At 46.5% G+C, this 16,723-nt stretch overlaps 1 protein-coding gene across 1 annotated transcript; it reads left to right on the top strand.

Annotated features, from left to right (window-relative positions):
* Positions 1 to 2,976: 2,976 nt before the first annotated feature.
* On the top strand, positions 2,977 to 8,839 carry LOC137206523 (speedy protein E4-like). The gene is made up of 7 exons (XM_067705221.1): positions 2,977 to 3,376; positions 3,874 to 4,054; positions 4,279 to 4,337; positions 4,822 to 4,907; positions 6,441 to 6,609; positions 6,770 to 6,874; positions 8,714 to 8,839. The coding sequence occupies exons 1-7, from the start codon at positions 3,212 to 3,214 to the stop codon at positions 8,837 to 8,839; spliced, it is 891 nt and encodes a 296-aa protein (XP_067561322.1). The 5' UTR covers positions 2,977 to 3,211.
* Positions 8,840 to 16,723: the final 7,884 nt, after the last annotated feature.

The raw sequence follows: 16,723 nt of genomic DNA, 5'->3' as shown, positions 1-16,723 counted from the left end.
CATCAGATTCGATCTGGGCTGTTTACGCCGTTTTTGGACAACATACCAACACATCTTAAGACTGGTCCCACCCGATTTTAGCTCATTTGGACAAGGTGATGTGGGGTGGGATTATGCAAATCCAGATCTGAAGACTAGATAAAGCAATCAGGGTATTTCACAGTATACAAGAGAAATTTTCACGGGGACAGAATACCAACCTTCTAGGATTTGAAAGCCTCTTAAGCAAGAGGGAGACTGAACTTCTGTTCTGTTATACAAGGACCCAGTCAGCGGTGATGTTTGAAAGCACGATGATTGCAAATCTGAACTCATTTGCCTCCTAACGATGGAACGTCCACAGCAGAGGGACACAGGTCCTCAAGCAGCAGTGCTTTTCCCAGCAGTGCGGGCCCTGAGGAGAGCCGGGCTGTGGCAGCTCTGGAGGACCTCAGACGCTCTTTGCATGGCCTCTGAGACCTAGAACATCTCAGAAAGTCCACAAGTGCAAACCAAAGAGACACTCAGTCCCTGCACCTTGGATGAACTGATCTGACTCTACGTATGCATTGCTTGGGCTAATTAGAAATATGTAAGTGATCAAAAGACAAACTAAAACTCTGGGCACATCCTGAACAACAGAGATACTTCTCATCAAAGTCCAAACAATAATGCAAAAGCAAGATTCAGAGCCAAAATGTGGAAACAACCCAAGCATTCATTGACAGATGAATGGATAAAGAAAATGTAGTGTGTGTATTCATACAACAGATATTATTCATCCACAAACAGGAAGGAAAGTTTCTAATTGATAGAAAGAGCATGTAGGTATTTTTCAATGATTGTTTGACATTTCTTTGTATAAACAGTGAAAATTTAACAATTCCACTTGTAAGAGGAAAGGTTAGTGTTTCTTTGTAGAAACAGTTAAGTCTCAGCAGTAGAGGCATAAGCACACACGTGCACACAGAGTAAACAGAAATACCGCCCCGCTACCTCCCCCCAGTCTGATCCCCCGATGAGCCCTGCTGAGTCTCCCTCCAAATATATGGAACCTGTTGGCTTCTCTCCATCTTCTCAGACATCGTCTTCCTGCACTACCACGCCAAATTCCTAACCATATCTGGGTCTCCCGACTTCCACTCTTGCTGAATCCCCACCGCATCCATTTCTACAGCAGCCAACATCAATTGTTTCCCTTTCAGTGCAAACTGGATCACGACACCTCTCATTCACTGCTTTCCCACTGCACTTGGCATACATCTGAACTTCTTCAGACCTAGGGTTTTATTTCCTTCTCGCTCACTGTGTACTGTCCACACTGGCTTTGGGGTCTAGGAAGGAAATTTTGACACAGGCTACCACACGGATGACACGTGAAGACATTATGCTAAGTGGATAGGCCAGATACAAATGGACAAATGTTACATGATTCCATTTCGGTGACATCCCCAGAGGGGTCACATTCATGGAGACAGAAAGTGGAAGGGTGGGTGTCAGGGGCTGGGGGGGATGGGGAGTCAGTGTTTAATGGGGACAGAGTTTCAGTTTGACAGCATGAAAACATTCTGGAGATGGACAGTCGGGATGGTTGCACAACAATGAGAATTCTTTATTTTTTTTCTTAAGAGTTTTGTTTTACTTATTTTTGGCTGCGTTGAGTCTTCTTTGCTGTGCGCAGGCTTTCTCTAGTTGCAGCGAGAGGAGGCTACTCTTCGCTGCGGTGCACGGGCTTCTCATTGCGGTGGCTTCTCTTTACGGCGGAACACGGGCTCTAGGCGCACGGGCTCAGTAGTTGTGGCTCGTGGGCTGAGGAGTTATGGCTTGCGGGCTCAGTACTGGTGGCGCACGGGCTAAGGTGCTCCGCGGCATGTGGGATCTTCCGGGACCAGGGCTCGAACCCGTGTCCTCTGCATCGGCAGGCGGATTCTTGACCACTGTGCCACCAGGGAAACCCAACAATGTGAATTCTTCATGTCACTCAACTGTACCCTTAAAATGGGCAAATTTCATGTGATGCAAATTTTCTCACAATAAAAAGAGAGCAAAGGGAGGAGGGAGGGAGGGAGGGAGGGAGGCAGGGAGGGAGGAAGGTAGAGCAAGACGCAGACCCCCAGGCGAGGAGTGGAAGCATGAGTTGGGAAGTTCGGAAGAAGCTTCCAGTGACACTGCACGATCCCGAGTTGGCTATTTTCTTCTCTGCATCTCGGCTACCGTGTACTTCCTCCCCTCATAGCAAAATAACCTGTCTTGAACTGGAGATTTTCCCATTTAGGCTTTTGTACATGTGACATTTTTATTCAGGTAGTGAAATCTCTGGGACAACAGTGATACTACATTCTCAAAATTTTGATAAGTAGACGAGAACTTCTTAATTGGAATCGAGGGGCAGGCTTTGGACAACCCATGGACTTTGTGAAATCCAAAGGGGCCCTTTTTGTGTGTGTGTGTTTTTGTGTGTCTGTCTGTAGACATCCGTTGAAGGGTGCGTGAGCACGTGTAGTTCTGTATGATTTTAGCTTCTCAAAATGCCTCTTGGACTCAAAGGTGCCTGAGGGTAGCGGACGTGTGCTCCCCCACTACAGAATTCTGAACATAGTGCCAGTAAACACTGAGCAGAAGAGCTTTGCAGAATTCCATGTTTTAACGTAACTTTTTAATCCAGTGAGTCAATGTACCTGGGATATTTTTTTACATACTTATCTCACTCTTATAAGGCTGAACCGTTGCTGCTTCCCCTAAGTCTCCTTGTCCCTCTTCCCACTCTCCCACCAGCCTGTGGAAAAGGAATGGGAGGGAGGGGGAGAGTCCAGCAGGGAGAGGACAGCGCACCTGCTGGGAAGCGGTAAAGCGGGGTCTGGACACCTTGAAGGGGGTTTTGGAGGACGGGCAGAGGTTGGGTCAGTGGCAGGAGATACCATTTACCCCTGATCTCTGAGACAAGTGCACACATAGGTTTGACAGTTACTTGTGATTTCCTTCAAACTGCTTGCCAGGTTGGAATGACGGATGATGACATCAGAGGCTTCCGACCTTCCTGATTGGAAGGACCAGACTCCGTGGTGCTCGGCAACAGTAGTAGACAATAGCATCTCGCCAGAGCTTCTCTCCACTGCCAGTTGCCCCGCAGCTTGGAGAAGGGACGACCACTCGTGTTTAGCCCAAGTCCAGAACAAGAGTTGGGACAAAGCAGAGTCTAGGCTTCGAGGAAGGGAAGAGTTTGGGAGACATCATGGACAATCGTCCACCGAGTTCCCAGGCTGAGGACGAGACCTGCCAGCCCAGCTCCTCAGGGTACCCCCTGGAGGTGACTGTCTATGAAGAAATCCCAGGACTGTCAGGTGAAGGAGCTGGCACGAGAAGGAATTGCAGAGGCTTGACCGGTAAGGAGGAATGGGTACAGAGGTCGGGAAAGAGCCCCTGCGAAGGGTGCCTATGAAAGAAAGGAGACATTTGGAAAGCCAGGGATTGAGGGAGGAGAGCACAGGAGCTGGGGACACGGAACACCTGGGGAGCAAGAAAGAGGTTAGGAGACGAGATCCAAGGATGAGAGGAGGGAAGAGAGGAAACAAGGGGAGGGTTCTTTTTTTCTTTTTTCCCCTGGTGGGAGAAATTATCTACCATGAGAAAGAGCTTTGAGGACAGGAAGCTGGAAAGATGACAAAAGGAGTCAGGGGAGGGATCGGTAGATATGGACAGAGAAAGATGGAAAGATGACTTGGGGCAAGGTCAGCGGTCTGTGAGACTGGAAAGCACGGGGGTGCTTCAGGGGGGAGGCAGAGTCGGGGTGGGGTTGGGTGGTCACCAGTGGCTGAATTCCCAAGATGAGGGCGTCATACTGTAGTCTCTTCTCCTTCGTCAGCCCCCTGGGCCGGTTGTACCTCCCCGCCTCAGCGCCCCGGCGGTAAGAGGAAGAGGTCAGTGGCGTTCAGAGCGGAGGTGGAGGGCGACCCGGCTGCTGAGGCCCAGGACACCTGGGTCGTGGAGTGGCTGATTGGGCTCAAGATGAAGCTGAAGCGACAGCGGGTGTCTTCAGTGCTGCCTGAGCACCACGAGGTCTTCAACAGGATGCTCGGTAACGATGAAGGGGCATCACTCCCTGTCACTCGGCCCCCCTAGAACGGGAGTCACCCCCTTTCCTCCCACAGTGAATGGTCTTCAATCCCCTCTTCCCGTCAGCTTCACCCTGGGCCACAACTTGGCATTTCCCCCGGGGGGGGGCGCGGTTCTCCCTCTTGGCTCTGCAATGCTTCCATGACAGCCCTGTTCCCACTGGCAACATCTGCCCTCTTTTCACAGAGGATCCCGTCGTTAAGAAATTCCTTGCCTGGGACAAAAGGCTGGAAGTATCTGACAAGGTAAACCACCCGCTGAGATGGATTCCAGCTCCAGCGCCTGTCCTGGGTGGGCGCACGGGGTGCTTTCTACACCCACGTTTCCACTCCCCTCCCAACCTGATGCCTTGTCAACACTTCCCTCCAGGGGCCTCGAGGGCCCCTCTGGGATCTGAGCCCCACGTGTGCCCCTTTGGTGGCTGCTGCCGAAGTCCCCTCTCCTCTCAGCTCCTGGGGACTCGCCTTGGCTCCGGTTCAACAAACACAATCCAGTGCCAGTGGCCCTAAGTCCACATCCTCAAACCCACAGCCTCCCATCCTTGGAGCGTCGCCAACTCTGACCTTCTGTCCTCCCCCCTTCCCCAAATGATCAGGCTCACCCAACACGGGGGGTCTCCTCTCCAAGTGGCACCACCCATTCCTCGTCCCCTGCTCCCTTCTCCCTCCCACTCTTTCTCCTCTTCCAGGAGGTGACCTCTCTCCTACGTTCTTTCCCTCTTTCCATCAGTATCTCCTGTCGATGGTGATAGCTTATTTTAGCCGGGCCGGGCTCTTCTCCTGGCAATTCCAGAGAATCCATTTCTTCATAGCTCTGTGAGTACCTTGCTCCATCCCCGCCATCAATATTCAACACCCTGGGAGGGTGGAGAGAGACGGGGGGCTCTGACCTTTCATCTATTTTTTTAAACCCCTTTGTACTGTTTACTCTGGTGTGAAAATGACAGGATTACGGTACAGTGGTTTCTTTTTCAAACAAAGTTATGTTTTTTATACCATTCGTTGTCAAAACAAACTACCCTAATGTCAATTGAAACACTGAACGACACAAAGCAAAACACAAAACCTTCCTAAGAGGAGAGGAAGAAAGAACTGACGCCGTCCTGCCCCCGAGTAAACAGACTTGAGGCGTTTCCGGTCTGGTTTTCCAGTCTCGGGCCTTCCCACATCAGCACCACGTGTGGTCATCTTCCGTTTCTGCGTTCCCACGACAAATGCCACAGCCGGGGGTCCTCGTCGCATAGCGCGGACCTGGTGTAAACTGCTCCCCACTGGCGCTCCTCCCGAGTCCCCCAGGCCAGTCGGCTCTGTTCGCCTGAATGTCTCCCAAAACACAGGTCTGGCCGCCTCGCACAATTTCATCGGCTAATGCCGTGCCAGATCAAGGCCAGGGCTCTGGGCTGGAATCCAACTCTCTCTGCAGTCTCCAGCACACCGTCCTGACGCTTTACTCCTGTGCTCCACCGTTCCTTCCACATACCCTGCCCTCTAAGTTTCTAGTGGGCTTTCTGTCCAGGTATCTTTCCCACACATTTATCTGAAGAAAATGACCCTATCCTTAAAGTGGGTTCAAACACCAAAACCTTCACGATGCCTGATCTCCCTAACTGCATCCCGGAGCCACTGGAGTTAAAATCGTATTATACTGTGATGCTTTGCATTATAGTCATTTCTGATGTCCCCCCTTCCCCCTCCCCAGTCCCATCAGACTGGACACAATGTGGAAGGCAGGTCTTGTCAAAATGTCAATGCATTCCCAAAACGCTCAGCACAATTCTTTTCGTTTTGCAAATGTTCGTTACTGTGAGTCTTCGAGGTAATCAGTATTGCATTTGGCTCTGAGATTAAATGTTCATTCATTCATTCATTCACTCATCTAATGAAACCTTATAACGTACACCGTACATGCCACGGAATATGAGGTGATGGGAACAGAGATTCACAAAAGGCTGTTGAATTCATGCATCAATATGAACCAAGCCCTAAATGTGTCATTTGGTAGGAGAGGGATGAATGCAGAAACAGATCAGATCAGCTCCTGCCCTCAGGAACTGTCCCTGTACCTACAACATAGGGAGAGAGGTGTGTCCACATAAAACAAGTTGAAGGGAACAGGGGGTTTGGATTTTGTCCTCATCCTCAAGGTGTGAGAGGCACCCTTCCGAAGGTCCTGCCTGGCAGTGCCTCCTTGAAGAATGGGCGGCTCTCGGTGACGGTGACGGTGACGGTGACACCGGGCAGGGCTGGGTGGGTCGTGTGAGGATGTTCAGCCTGCCTCTTTCCTGGGAAGCTGATCTCAAGCGGAGGCCCTTCCTGTCCTGATGACAGCGACCTGATGTCTTTCCCCAGCTATGTGGCCAGCGACATGGAAGAGGACAACCAGGCCCCCAAACAGGCCATCTTTTCGTTCCTCTATGGAAAGAACCGCTCCCAGCGTCCCTTGTTCCACAAACTGCGTTCCCAGTTCATCCGTTCCATGGGCTGGAAGACGAGGGTCACTCGGGAAGAGTGCGAGCAGGTGGGTGGGCTGTGGCGGTCTCGGGGAGGGGGAGGGCCGCAGAGGAGGGGGGGATCACGGGGAACTCGGTTTGGGACTTGGGGATGGACGAGAAAGAACCGGAGGCCGGGCAACGGGAGGCAGCGGCATCCTCATTGCCAGAGGCTGTTTTTCTTTCCAGATCCAGGCTTTTGATCCAGAGCTCTGGGTGTGGGGAAGAGATCGCGCCCTCTTGCCCCAGGGGCCCCAGGAGCACGCAGGCCTCAAGTCATCGGCCTGCGCAAAGGTAGGTCTGCGTGCGTGCGCGAAGGTGAGGGCGGAATGACGTGTTGTCTACTGAGGAAATCGGAGGAATCCCACTGCTGGACCCACATCACCTCTCACGCTGTGAAGGGGGCCAGCCGGGCACACAGCCTCACACCGACTCAGCGCCCAGCCACGGACTGACAGCCACACACAGACACCAGCACCGTGGGGCCCGTGGGCGCCAGACCTCGGGGAAACCAGTTTGTCCCAGACGCATGGGTCTCACTCAAGTCATTTCACCCAAAGCAACTGGGTCCAAATGACAGCTTTGACGAGATGGTGATTTTCTTCCATATACTGTGTTTCCAGTTTCTCTTTTTCATTCATTTTTGGCCTTGCATCCCTCAGGGATGTGGGTTCTAGCACTTACCTACAACAAAGTAAAGGTCTACACACAGGATATTACATACAACAGCCCACACGTTCAATAAGAGAAGATGAATTAGGACTGGCTTTATTTTCATCCAAATTTACTTTCAAATTGCTTATGGCCAGATGACCTGGGACTCTTTATTTCCCCTGACTCGCCACTTCCGGACCAATGATTCCTCTTGGACAATTCACCTTTTCCCCCTCAAGCTGACGGTCAAAGGGGTTTATCACAACGAGTGAAGGTTAAGGAATGCCATCTTCAGCATGGCTTATTACAATTGACACATTAGAGTTCTAGATGTGGGCAGAGGACTGAGCAAACACTTGGTTTAAATCTTGCAAACTAGCTGTCTTAGTCCATTCGACCTGCCCTACCTACTACGGACCGCGTGGCTCATAAACAACACTCCACAGTCTCTTTTACAAGGCCAATAATCTCATTCATGAGGGCTCTACCCCATGACCTAATAACCTCCCAAACACCCCACCTCCTAATACCAGCACCTTAGCGGTTAAGATTTTAAGATTTCAACATAAGAATTTTGGGGGACACAAACATTCAGCCTGTAACACTAACCAAGTTGAGGACTGAGTATTATTTCAACATTAGGATCCAGGGACTTCCCTGGTGGCAGAGTGGTTAAGAATCCGCCTGCCAAGGCAGGGCACACGGGTTCGAGCCCTGGTCCGGGAAGACCCCACATGCCGCGGAGCAACTAAGCCCGTGCGCCACAACTACTGCACCTGAGCTCTAGAGCCCACGAGCCACAACTACTGAGCCTGCAATCTAGAGCCCGCAAGCCACAACTACTCAGCCTGTGAGCCTAGAGCCCATGCTCCGCAACAAGAGAAGCCAACGTCATAAGAAGCAACGGAGAGTACTCCTCGCTCACCACAACTAGAGAGAGCCCGCGCGCAGCAATGAAGACCCAATGCAGCCAAAAATAAAATAAAGGAAATAAGTAAATAAATGAAAAATTAATAACAAAATAGACATTAGGATGCAGGGTTAGCGTCAGGGTTAGGCATCCGGCATCAGGTCTCCTGGTCCACGATGCTGACTTGTCAGTCATGTCTATAGTGTGGTGCCAAGTTCAGAACTGAAGTGGTGCCAGAGGACCAAGGTGAGTTGAGACTAAAGCAGCATTTCTCCAAATGCCAGCTCCCTGCGCAGAATCACCTGGGGTCTTCGCTATAAAGCAGATTACTGGGCCTGACCTTAGGTGTATTCAGTAGTTTTTGGAGTCAGGGTCACCAGAGTCCAAGAATCACACTTGAAAACAATGAATGGCTCAGGACTGGGGTTCAGAATGGAGAATTTGAGATAAAACTGCAATCATAAAGGAGTCTCAATTCTGCTTAGAATGGACTAAGCATGTGAAAACCTTTATATCTGCACAGTTGCCACTTTGCAATCTGACATCCTCGCTCTTTCTCTTACTTCCAGATCACAGAGCCCAGGAGAGATGAGGATGTTCAACACGAGGGCACTCCAGACAGTGATGACAGCTGTGAGGAAGGAAAGGAGAAAGCCTCTTGTGCAGATAATCGCGAAGAACCCAGCACCTTCTAGAACAAGCTGAGAAGAGTCTTCATATCATACTCCTAGGAGCGGGGCATGCTTCTAGGAGTCTGTGGCAGGACAATAAGAAAACAGGGTTTTCTCAGATGCCATCCTTTTGGAAGTCACCACCCCAATTTTCAGATCATTTCATTCAAATCTCCCCTGAGGTCCCATTGGAGGTCCCATTTTTTATACACTTGTTTGCCCCGGTCTAGAAGCATTTGAAGGTGGAGTGTAGGGGCTCAGAATAGGATAGAAAAAGTTTAAAATATATAATGAGAGCCATAGGGTCGTGACTGATGACTTAACTTTCACAGGCTTATTTTGAAAATGTCACCTATAAAATTATTGTATTTTTATATTTATATATTTATTTTAAATATTCATTTAGAAATAGTCTTCATTTTGAAACACCTTGTTCCTACAAACTTTTCTGATGAGTATTACAGCTGTTGTATATTTACACATATATACAATTTTACTCACATTTTCAAGAGAGATTTTTATTTTTATCTACTATATAATATACATTTTATATATTACATAATATTCCCATTCTACTTACAGCTAGGTGGGTATTTCCTCCCACATCTTGTAAGCATAAATTTTATTTTTTTAGTTCTCATTATTGAATTGTGGGAATTCAGTCGTAATTTTTTAACTTGTCTCAACATGTTTGTACGTTATTTTAGATTATTAAAGAGCACCGAGCAATGCAGCTTTTGGGAAATACAATAAAGATGAAAGTCTTCCCACAGTCATGATGTGTGTGGTCATTACCAGTCGGCTTCGCCTCTTTGCTGTCCAACGAGGTGTTGTTTAATGGTGTTGTGATTATCCAACCACATTTCTTAACTCTGAAAAATAATCCTGAATTATTTTTCATGCAGAGAAAACTACAGAAGATGAGGCACATCTTGCATCATTCAGGACTCCAATACTGAGAGACAAGTGTTGGGTACAAGGAAAGATAGCTTTATTGAGGAAGCCGGCAGTCCAGGGGAGATGGTGGGCTCATGTCCCGAAGAACCAACTCTCCCCTCCTGAGGTTTTGCTTGAGGACTATACAGGGACAAGAGCAAGGGGCTACATGTTGAAGAGAGGGTTACAGGGTGCGTGATCAGCTCACGGACATGCTTCTGATTGGTTGGTGGTGAGGTCACGGGGACCCAACATCATCAGCCTTCTGGTTCCAACTGGTCTGGGGTCTACGTGCTTGTGGGCAGCATGCAGTTAACTTCTTCCACCTGCTGGGGGTTTCAGTCTCTGCCAAGCAGTTCCAAGGACATGGCTCAGAATATTACCCGATAGCCCTTGAGGAGGAACTAAAGGTCCCTGACTGTGTTGAACGGCTAAAGTATGATTATTTTGTCTTTGCTGTTTTTCTGGCCATGCCACGCAGCTTGCAGGATCTTACTTCTCTGACCAGGGATCAAAAACAGGCCTCTACTAGTGGAAGCGCAGAGTCCTAACCCCTGAAATGCCAGGGAATTCTTGACAGTACACTTAAAAAAAAAAAAAAAAACAGACCAAAAGAAACACAGTTTTAAGAGAGCTTAACTTTCTCAGAAATGCAGAAATTTTGTTGTGCATTTACTTTCTTTTTTTTTAAAAAAATACATTTATCAATTTATTTATTTATTTTTGTCTGCGTTGGGTCTTTGTTGTTGCACGTGGGCTTTCTCTAGTTGGCGTGATCGGGGACGACTCTTCGTTGTGGTACATCAGCTTCTCAATACGGTGGCTTCTCTTGTTGCGGAGCATGGGTTCTAGGCACGTGGGTTCCAGTAGTTGTGGCTCGCGGCCTCTAGAGGTTTCTTTATTTTCTATTTTTTGCAAGTATTCATCAAATGTTTATGGCTTGAAGGAATGACAAATAATTTCTTTCAACGATCTTCACACTGCTTAAACTATGACAATATTTAGCGTCTCAAATTTTGTATGACCTTACTCTCTCCGTGCTCCAGTTTCTAAAAGCATGTGGGATCTTCCCGGACCAGGGCTCGAACCCGTGTGCCCTGCACTGGCAGGCGGATTCTTAACCACTGCGCCGCCAGGGAAGTCCCTGTGCATTTATTTTCAAAACATAATAAGGCCGGATGAATTCAGAACTAGGGGCAGAAAGCTCTTCCAGTGAGACTCAGAAGCTCTGCTGTTTAGGCAGATTTAGAGAACAACTTTCCAACCACTTATTAAAGAGACCAACACTCCACTAGAAACAGTTATCATTTTACAGAGAGAAAACCAAACTCCCGCTTTGCATCAATATAATATTTGATACTCAGAGAACCAGAGGCTCTTTTTTGAAAACCTCTGGAATAAACATCAAAACTGAGCCGCCTTCGGCTCAGACAAATGAAATTCCCTTTCCACCCATCTCCTGCAACTTTCTATATTCACTGAGGTTGTGTCCTTCACTATCCTCTTTCTGGTGCTGGAACAATCAGTCATTTCACTTTAGGACCAAACTATTTTTGTTCCTGTTAATAAACAAAACTACATCTCATTATCTTGCATACAAAGTTGTACCTCTCGGCTGCTGGAACCAAGCAGGACCATGCAGGGCCCTTCCATGTCCCCTGCCTCTTGTTTGTAAAACAGCTGCAGTCTCCCAGGCCTCCCCTGAGTCACAAAAGAACAGGTTCAAGCAGTTAATGATTAGGACAACAGCACTCACAGAATCTTTGGTTCCTCCTGAAGGACATAAGTAACAGCGTCAGAGACACACTCCTAACTTGTTTTTCAGATACTAAAACCACTCCAAGAGGAGAAAGCTAACTGTATGATCACCAGACTGGAGCTATGACGTAAGCTGCTCCACCTTGAGCAGACCTGAACCAATGGCTTACACAATTCCAGGAACTGCCCTCAATGGGAGGGCAAAACCAACACTGGAGTTGAAGATTAACTGTGCCTGAAACAATCAACATGACACCGACCACACCACTGCATGACCAATTTCAAGGTGATGGTTAGAGCTGACTGTGCTACTCTGCATGTAGCCCCCACCCGCACAGCCCAGAGACTTCCCATCTTTTCCCTATCAACCCGTTTTCCCTCTAATTAGCAACTGGGAGATGGTTTTGGGGACACTAGTCCGCCATCTTCCCAGGTTGCCAGCTTCCTGAATAAAGCATCTTTCTTCCTCCACCAACCTTTGTCTCTGGAACATTGACTTCTGAGCGATGAGCAGCTGAACCTGAGTTCTGTTCCAGCCGATAACATTACTATTGGTCAAGTCTCATTCATATTATATTAATGATAACTTTGAACCAAAGTTACTTCCATTTCACAAAGAAAACTAGCAGTGAATAATTGACAACTGCCCATCACACATCAGCATTTTAGGCTAGGAGAGCTCATGAACACACATAGCACAACTTTACATAGCCACAAACATCCCTTATACGACTTCTCCAAGTGGTAGAGACAAACACATTCATTAACACACCCACAGACACAGCCTCTAGGTAACAAATAAAAATATGCAGCAAGAGCATAGAACTTGAGATTATGCTTAGTAATCAATGTTTCGGGTTTCTGTCTTGCTTAGAAATGACCTCGGTATCCAACGATTATCCAGTAAGTAACACAATTTAATATCAGTTCAAGGCTTTACGTAAACTAAAGATCTTGGAATTTATCGACAAGCTAACACAGTACAAAACACAGTTACTGTTGAAAGAAAGTTTGTCGGAATAATAAGTAAATGCGGTTAAACACAAATTTACATTTTTCACAGCCTTAAATACTAAGTAGAAGTAATGTTAGCTTATTTGATGGGCACACCTATATAAATTTAGGAAGAACACTCCCAAGTAGATTTTTTTAAATGTATGCCTAATACCGATAATTAAGATAGGAATAAATATTTATTAAACCAAAAATATTAAACTAGCTTCATTTGTCAAAGATTTACCTAAATTATGTAAACTTGAAGTCTTTCAATTTCTGAGTTGATTTTTGGCTGCACACAGAGGCTTGCTGGATCTTAGTTCCTTGACCAGGGACGGAACCCGGATCCTGGCAGTGAAAGCACCGAGTCCTACCACTGGACGGCCAGGGAATTCCCTGACTTGATTTCTACAAGAATACTTTTCTAGCACATTTAACGTATGAGAAGTTCTCATTCCTTTCTCTCTGAGAATTTTAGGGATATATGATTTTTGTAAGCACATTTGTATCTTTGTAGGCCAATCAGGACAGAAAGCCTTCAATTTAAGATACTCTACAATGTACTTTAATAGATCCAGAAGTAGGAAAACATTACATACTCACACTGTCAGAGGTAAAGACCTCCTGAATTACAGACACACAGACATATAGAGAATGGAACTTCTACCTTCAGTTCTCAAGTCTTAGACATGAGTCAGGAATAAACACTCACCAGTCTAGATGTTAAAGAGCAGTTCTCCTCCCATTGGGCAAGAGATTCTCAATTGATTTGAGCTTGTCCAAGTAGACAAACAGAAAAGACTAAGAAAAGACAAACAAACCAGATCCTCTGTTACCTCTCACCTAATTGAGACTAGTTCTGTAGAAACATAATCCCTTTGGAGAGGCCATCAAAAGTCTTCAAACGACAGAGCCAAACTCAGAATCCCTGCTGCTCCAAATGGGGAACCACTCAGCTGTAATCTGAAAACAACGCAGAAACACAGAAGTAATACAAGGGGAAACTAAAGAAACAGAAAGTGCTCCAAGTTCAATGGCAGCTTGGGTTCACCCCTGGGAGAGGAGATAAGACGTACCTGGGCTTCACTGGCTCATGAAACACACCACTTGTTGCTGGGCTTTTACAGATTTATTTACGTGTAATTGATATACAAAATCCAGCCCATGTTTAATTTGTATAACTTGATGAGTCTGGACATATGCACACACCTGTGATACCACCACCACCATCACGGTAAGATACTCTTCACTTCCAAAACATTCCTTCTATCCCTTTGCGCGTGTGTGTGTGTGTGTGTGTGTGTTAGAAAGACTTAACACAGCACCAGGTACATGAAAAGGTGCTCAACGTCACTAATCATCCAGGAAATGCAAATCAAAATCATAGTGAGATATTACCTCACATCTGTTAGAATGCCTACAATTTTTTTTAAAAGATAAGAATTTTCAAGGTTGTAGAGAAACTGTAACCCTTGCATATTATAGGCAGGAGTGTAACATCGTGCAGGCACTGTGGAAAACAGTATGGAGTTTTCTCAAAATCTTTTTTGTAAAATTTCCGTATGTTCCAGCAATCCCACTTCTTGGTATACAGGCCCAGCTCAGAGACACTGCAGCTTCGGTTCCAGAACACTGCAATGAAGCGAATACCGCCATAAAGCGAGTCACACGAATTCTTTGTTGTACCCGTGCATGAAAAACTTATGTTTACACTATACTGTAGTCTGTTAAGTGTGCGATAGCCTTGTGTCTAAAAAACAATATGCATACCTTTATTGAAATATACTTTAGGGAAGAGAAATATAGATCAGCATAACAGGATAGAAAGCCCAGAAATAAACCCACGCACATATGGTCACCTTATATTCGATAAAGGAGGCAAGAATATACAATGGAGAAAAGACAGCCTCTTCAATAAGTGGGGCTGGGAAAACTGGACAGCTACCTGTGAAAGAATGAAATAAGAACACTACCTAACACCATAACACAAAAATAAACTCAAAATGGATTAAAGACCTAAATGAAAGGCCAGACACTATCAAACTCTTAGAGGAAAACATAGGCAGAACACTCTATGACATAAATCACAGCAAGATCCTTTTTGACCCACCTCTTAGAGAAATAGAAATAAAAACAAAAATAAACAAATGGGACTTAATGAAACTTAAAAGCTTTTTCACAGCAAAGGAAACCATAAACAAGACAAAAAACCCAACCCTCAGAACAGGAGAAAATATTTGTAAATGAAGCGACTGACAAAGGATTAATCTCCAAAATATACAAGTGGCTCATGCAGCTCAATATCAAAAAAAGCAAACAACTCAATCCAAAAATGGGCACAAGACCGAAATAGACATTTCTCCAAAGAAGATATAAGATTGCCAACAAACACATGAAAGGATGCTCAACGACACTAATCATTAGAGAAAGGCAAATCAAAACTACAGTGAGGTATCACCTCACACCGCTCAGCATGGCCATCATCAAAAAATCTACAAACAATAAATGCTGGAGAGGGTGTGGAGAAAAGGGAACCCTCCTGCACTGTTGCTGGGAGTGTACATTGATACAGCCTCTATGGAGAACAGTGTGGAGGCTCCTCAAGAAACTAAAAATAGGCCTTGCCTGGTGGCGCAGTGGTTAAGAATACACCTGCTAATGCAGGGGACACGGGTTCGAGCCTGGTCCGGGAAGATCCCACATGCCGTGGCGCAACTAAGCCCGTGCGCCACAACCACTGAGCCCGTACACCACAACTACTGAGCCCACGTGCCACAACTACTGAAGCCCACATGTCTAGAACCCACGCTCTGCAACAAGAGAAGCCACCACAATGAGAAACCCGCGCACTGCAACAGAGTAGCGCCAGCTCGCTGCAACTAGAGAAAGCCTGCCCACAGCAACGAAGACTCAACACAGCCAAAAATAATAAATAAATAAATATAAATAAATTTATTTTTTAAAAACAACTAAAAATAGAACTACCATATGATCCAGCAATCCCACTCCTGGGCATATACGCTGAGAAAACCATAATTCAAAAAGAGACACGTACCACAATATTCACTGCAGCACTATTTATAATAGGCAGGACATGGAAGCAACTTAAGTTTCCACTGACCGATGAATGGATAAAGAAGATGTGGCACATATATACAACGGAATATAACTCAGCCATAAAAAGAATGAAATTGAACTATTTGTAGTGAGGTGGATGGACCTAGAGTCTGTGAAACAGAGTGAAGTAACTCAGAAAGAAAAAAACAAATACCGTATGCTAACACATATTTATGGTACCTAAAGAAAAAATAAAAAAGTGGTTCTGATGAACCTAGTGGCAGGACAGGAATAAAGACGCAGAGAATGCACTTGAGGACACGGGGCGGGGGTGGGGGGGGCGCGGGGAAGGGTAAGCTGGGACAAAGTGAGAGAGTAGCATGGACATATATACACTACCAAATGTAAAACAGATAGCTAGTGGGAAGCAGCCGCATAGCACAGGGAGATCAGCTCAGTGCTTTGTGTCCACCTAGAGGGGTGGGCTAGGGAGGGTGGGAGGGAGACTCAAGATGGAGGGGATATGTGGATATATGTATACATACAGCTGATTCACTTTGTTATACAGCAGAAACTAACACAACACTGCAAAGCAAGTATACTCCAATAAAGATGTTAAAAAAAAATACTTTAGGGACCTCCCTGGTGGTCCAGTGGTTAAGAATTAGCCTTCCAGGGCTTTCCTGGTGGCGCAGTAGTTGAGAGTCCGCCTGCCGATGCAGGGGACTCGGGTTCCTGCCACGGTCCGGGAGGATCCCACATGCCGGGGAGCGGCTGGGCCCGTGATCCATGGCCGCTGAGCGTGCGCGTCCCGAGCCTGTGCTCGGCGGCGGGAGAGGCCACAACAGTGAGCGGCCCGCGTGCCACAAAAGAAATAATAATAATAAAAAGAATTCGCCTTCCAATACAGAGGGTGCACCTTTGATCCCAGGTCAGGGAACTGAGATGCCACATGCTGTGCAGCACAGCCAAATAAATAAATAAATAAAAAAAAATACTTTATTGGTAAAAATCGCTAACCATCATCTGAGCCTTCGGTGAGTAGTAATCTTTTTGCTGATGGTAGGTTTGAAATAGTGTGAGAATTACTAACATATGACACAAAGACAAGAAGTGAGGAACTGCTGTTGGAAATACAGTGCCAACAGACTTGCTCAACAA

Source organism: Pseudorca crassidens, chromosome 15 (genome assembly GCF_039906515.1).
Source record: "Pseudorca crassidens isolate mPseCra1 chromosome 15, mPseCra1.hap1, whole genome shotgun sequence".
In the NCBI taxonomy this organism is placed as follows: domain Eukaryota; kingdom Metazoa; phylum Chordata; class Mammalia; order Artiodactyla; family Delphinidae; genus Pseudorca; species Pseudorca crassidens.
This window is presented reverse-complemented; position numbering and strand designations above follow the sequence as displayed.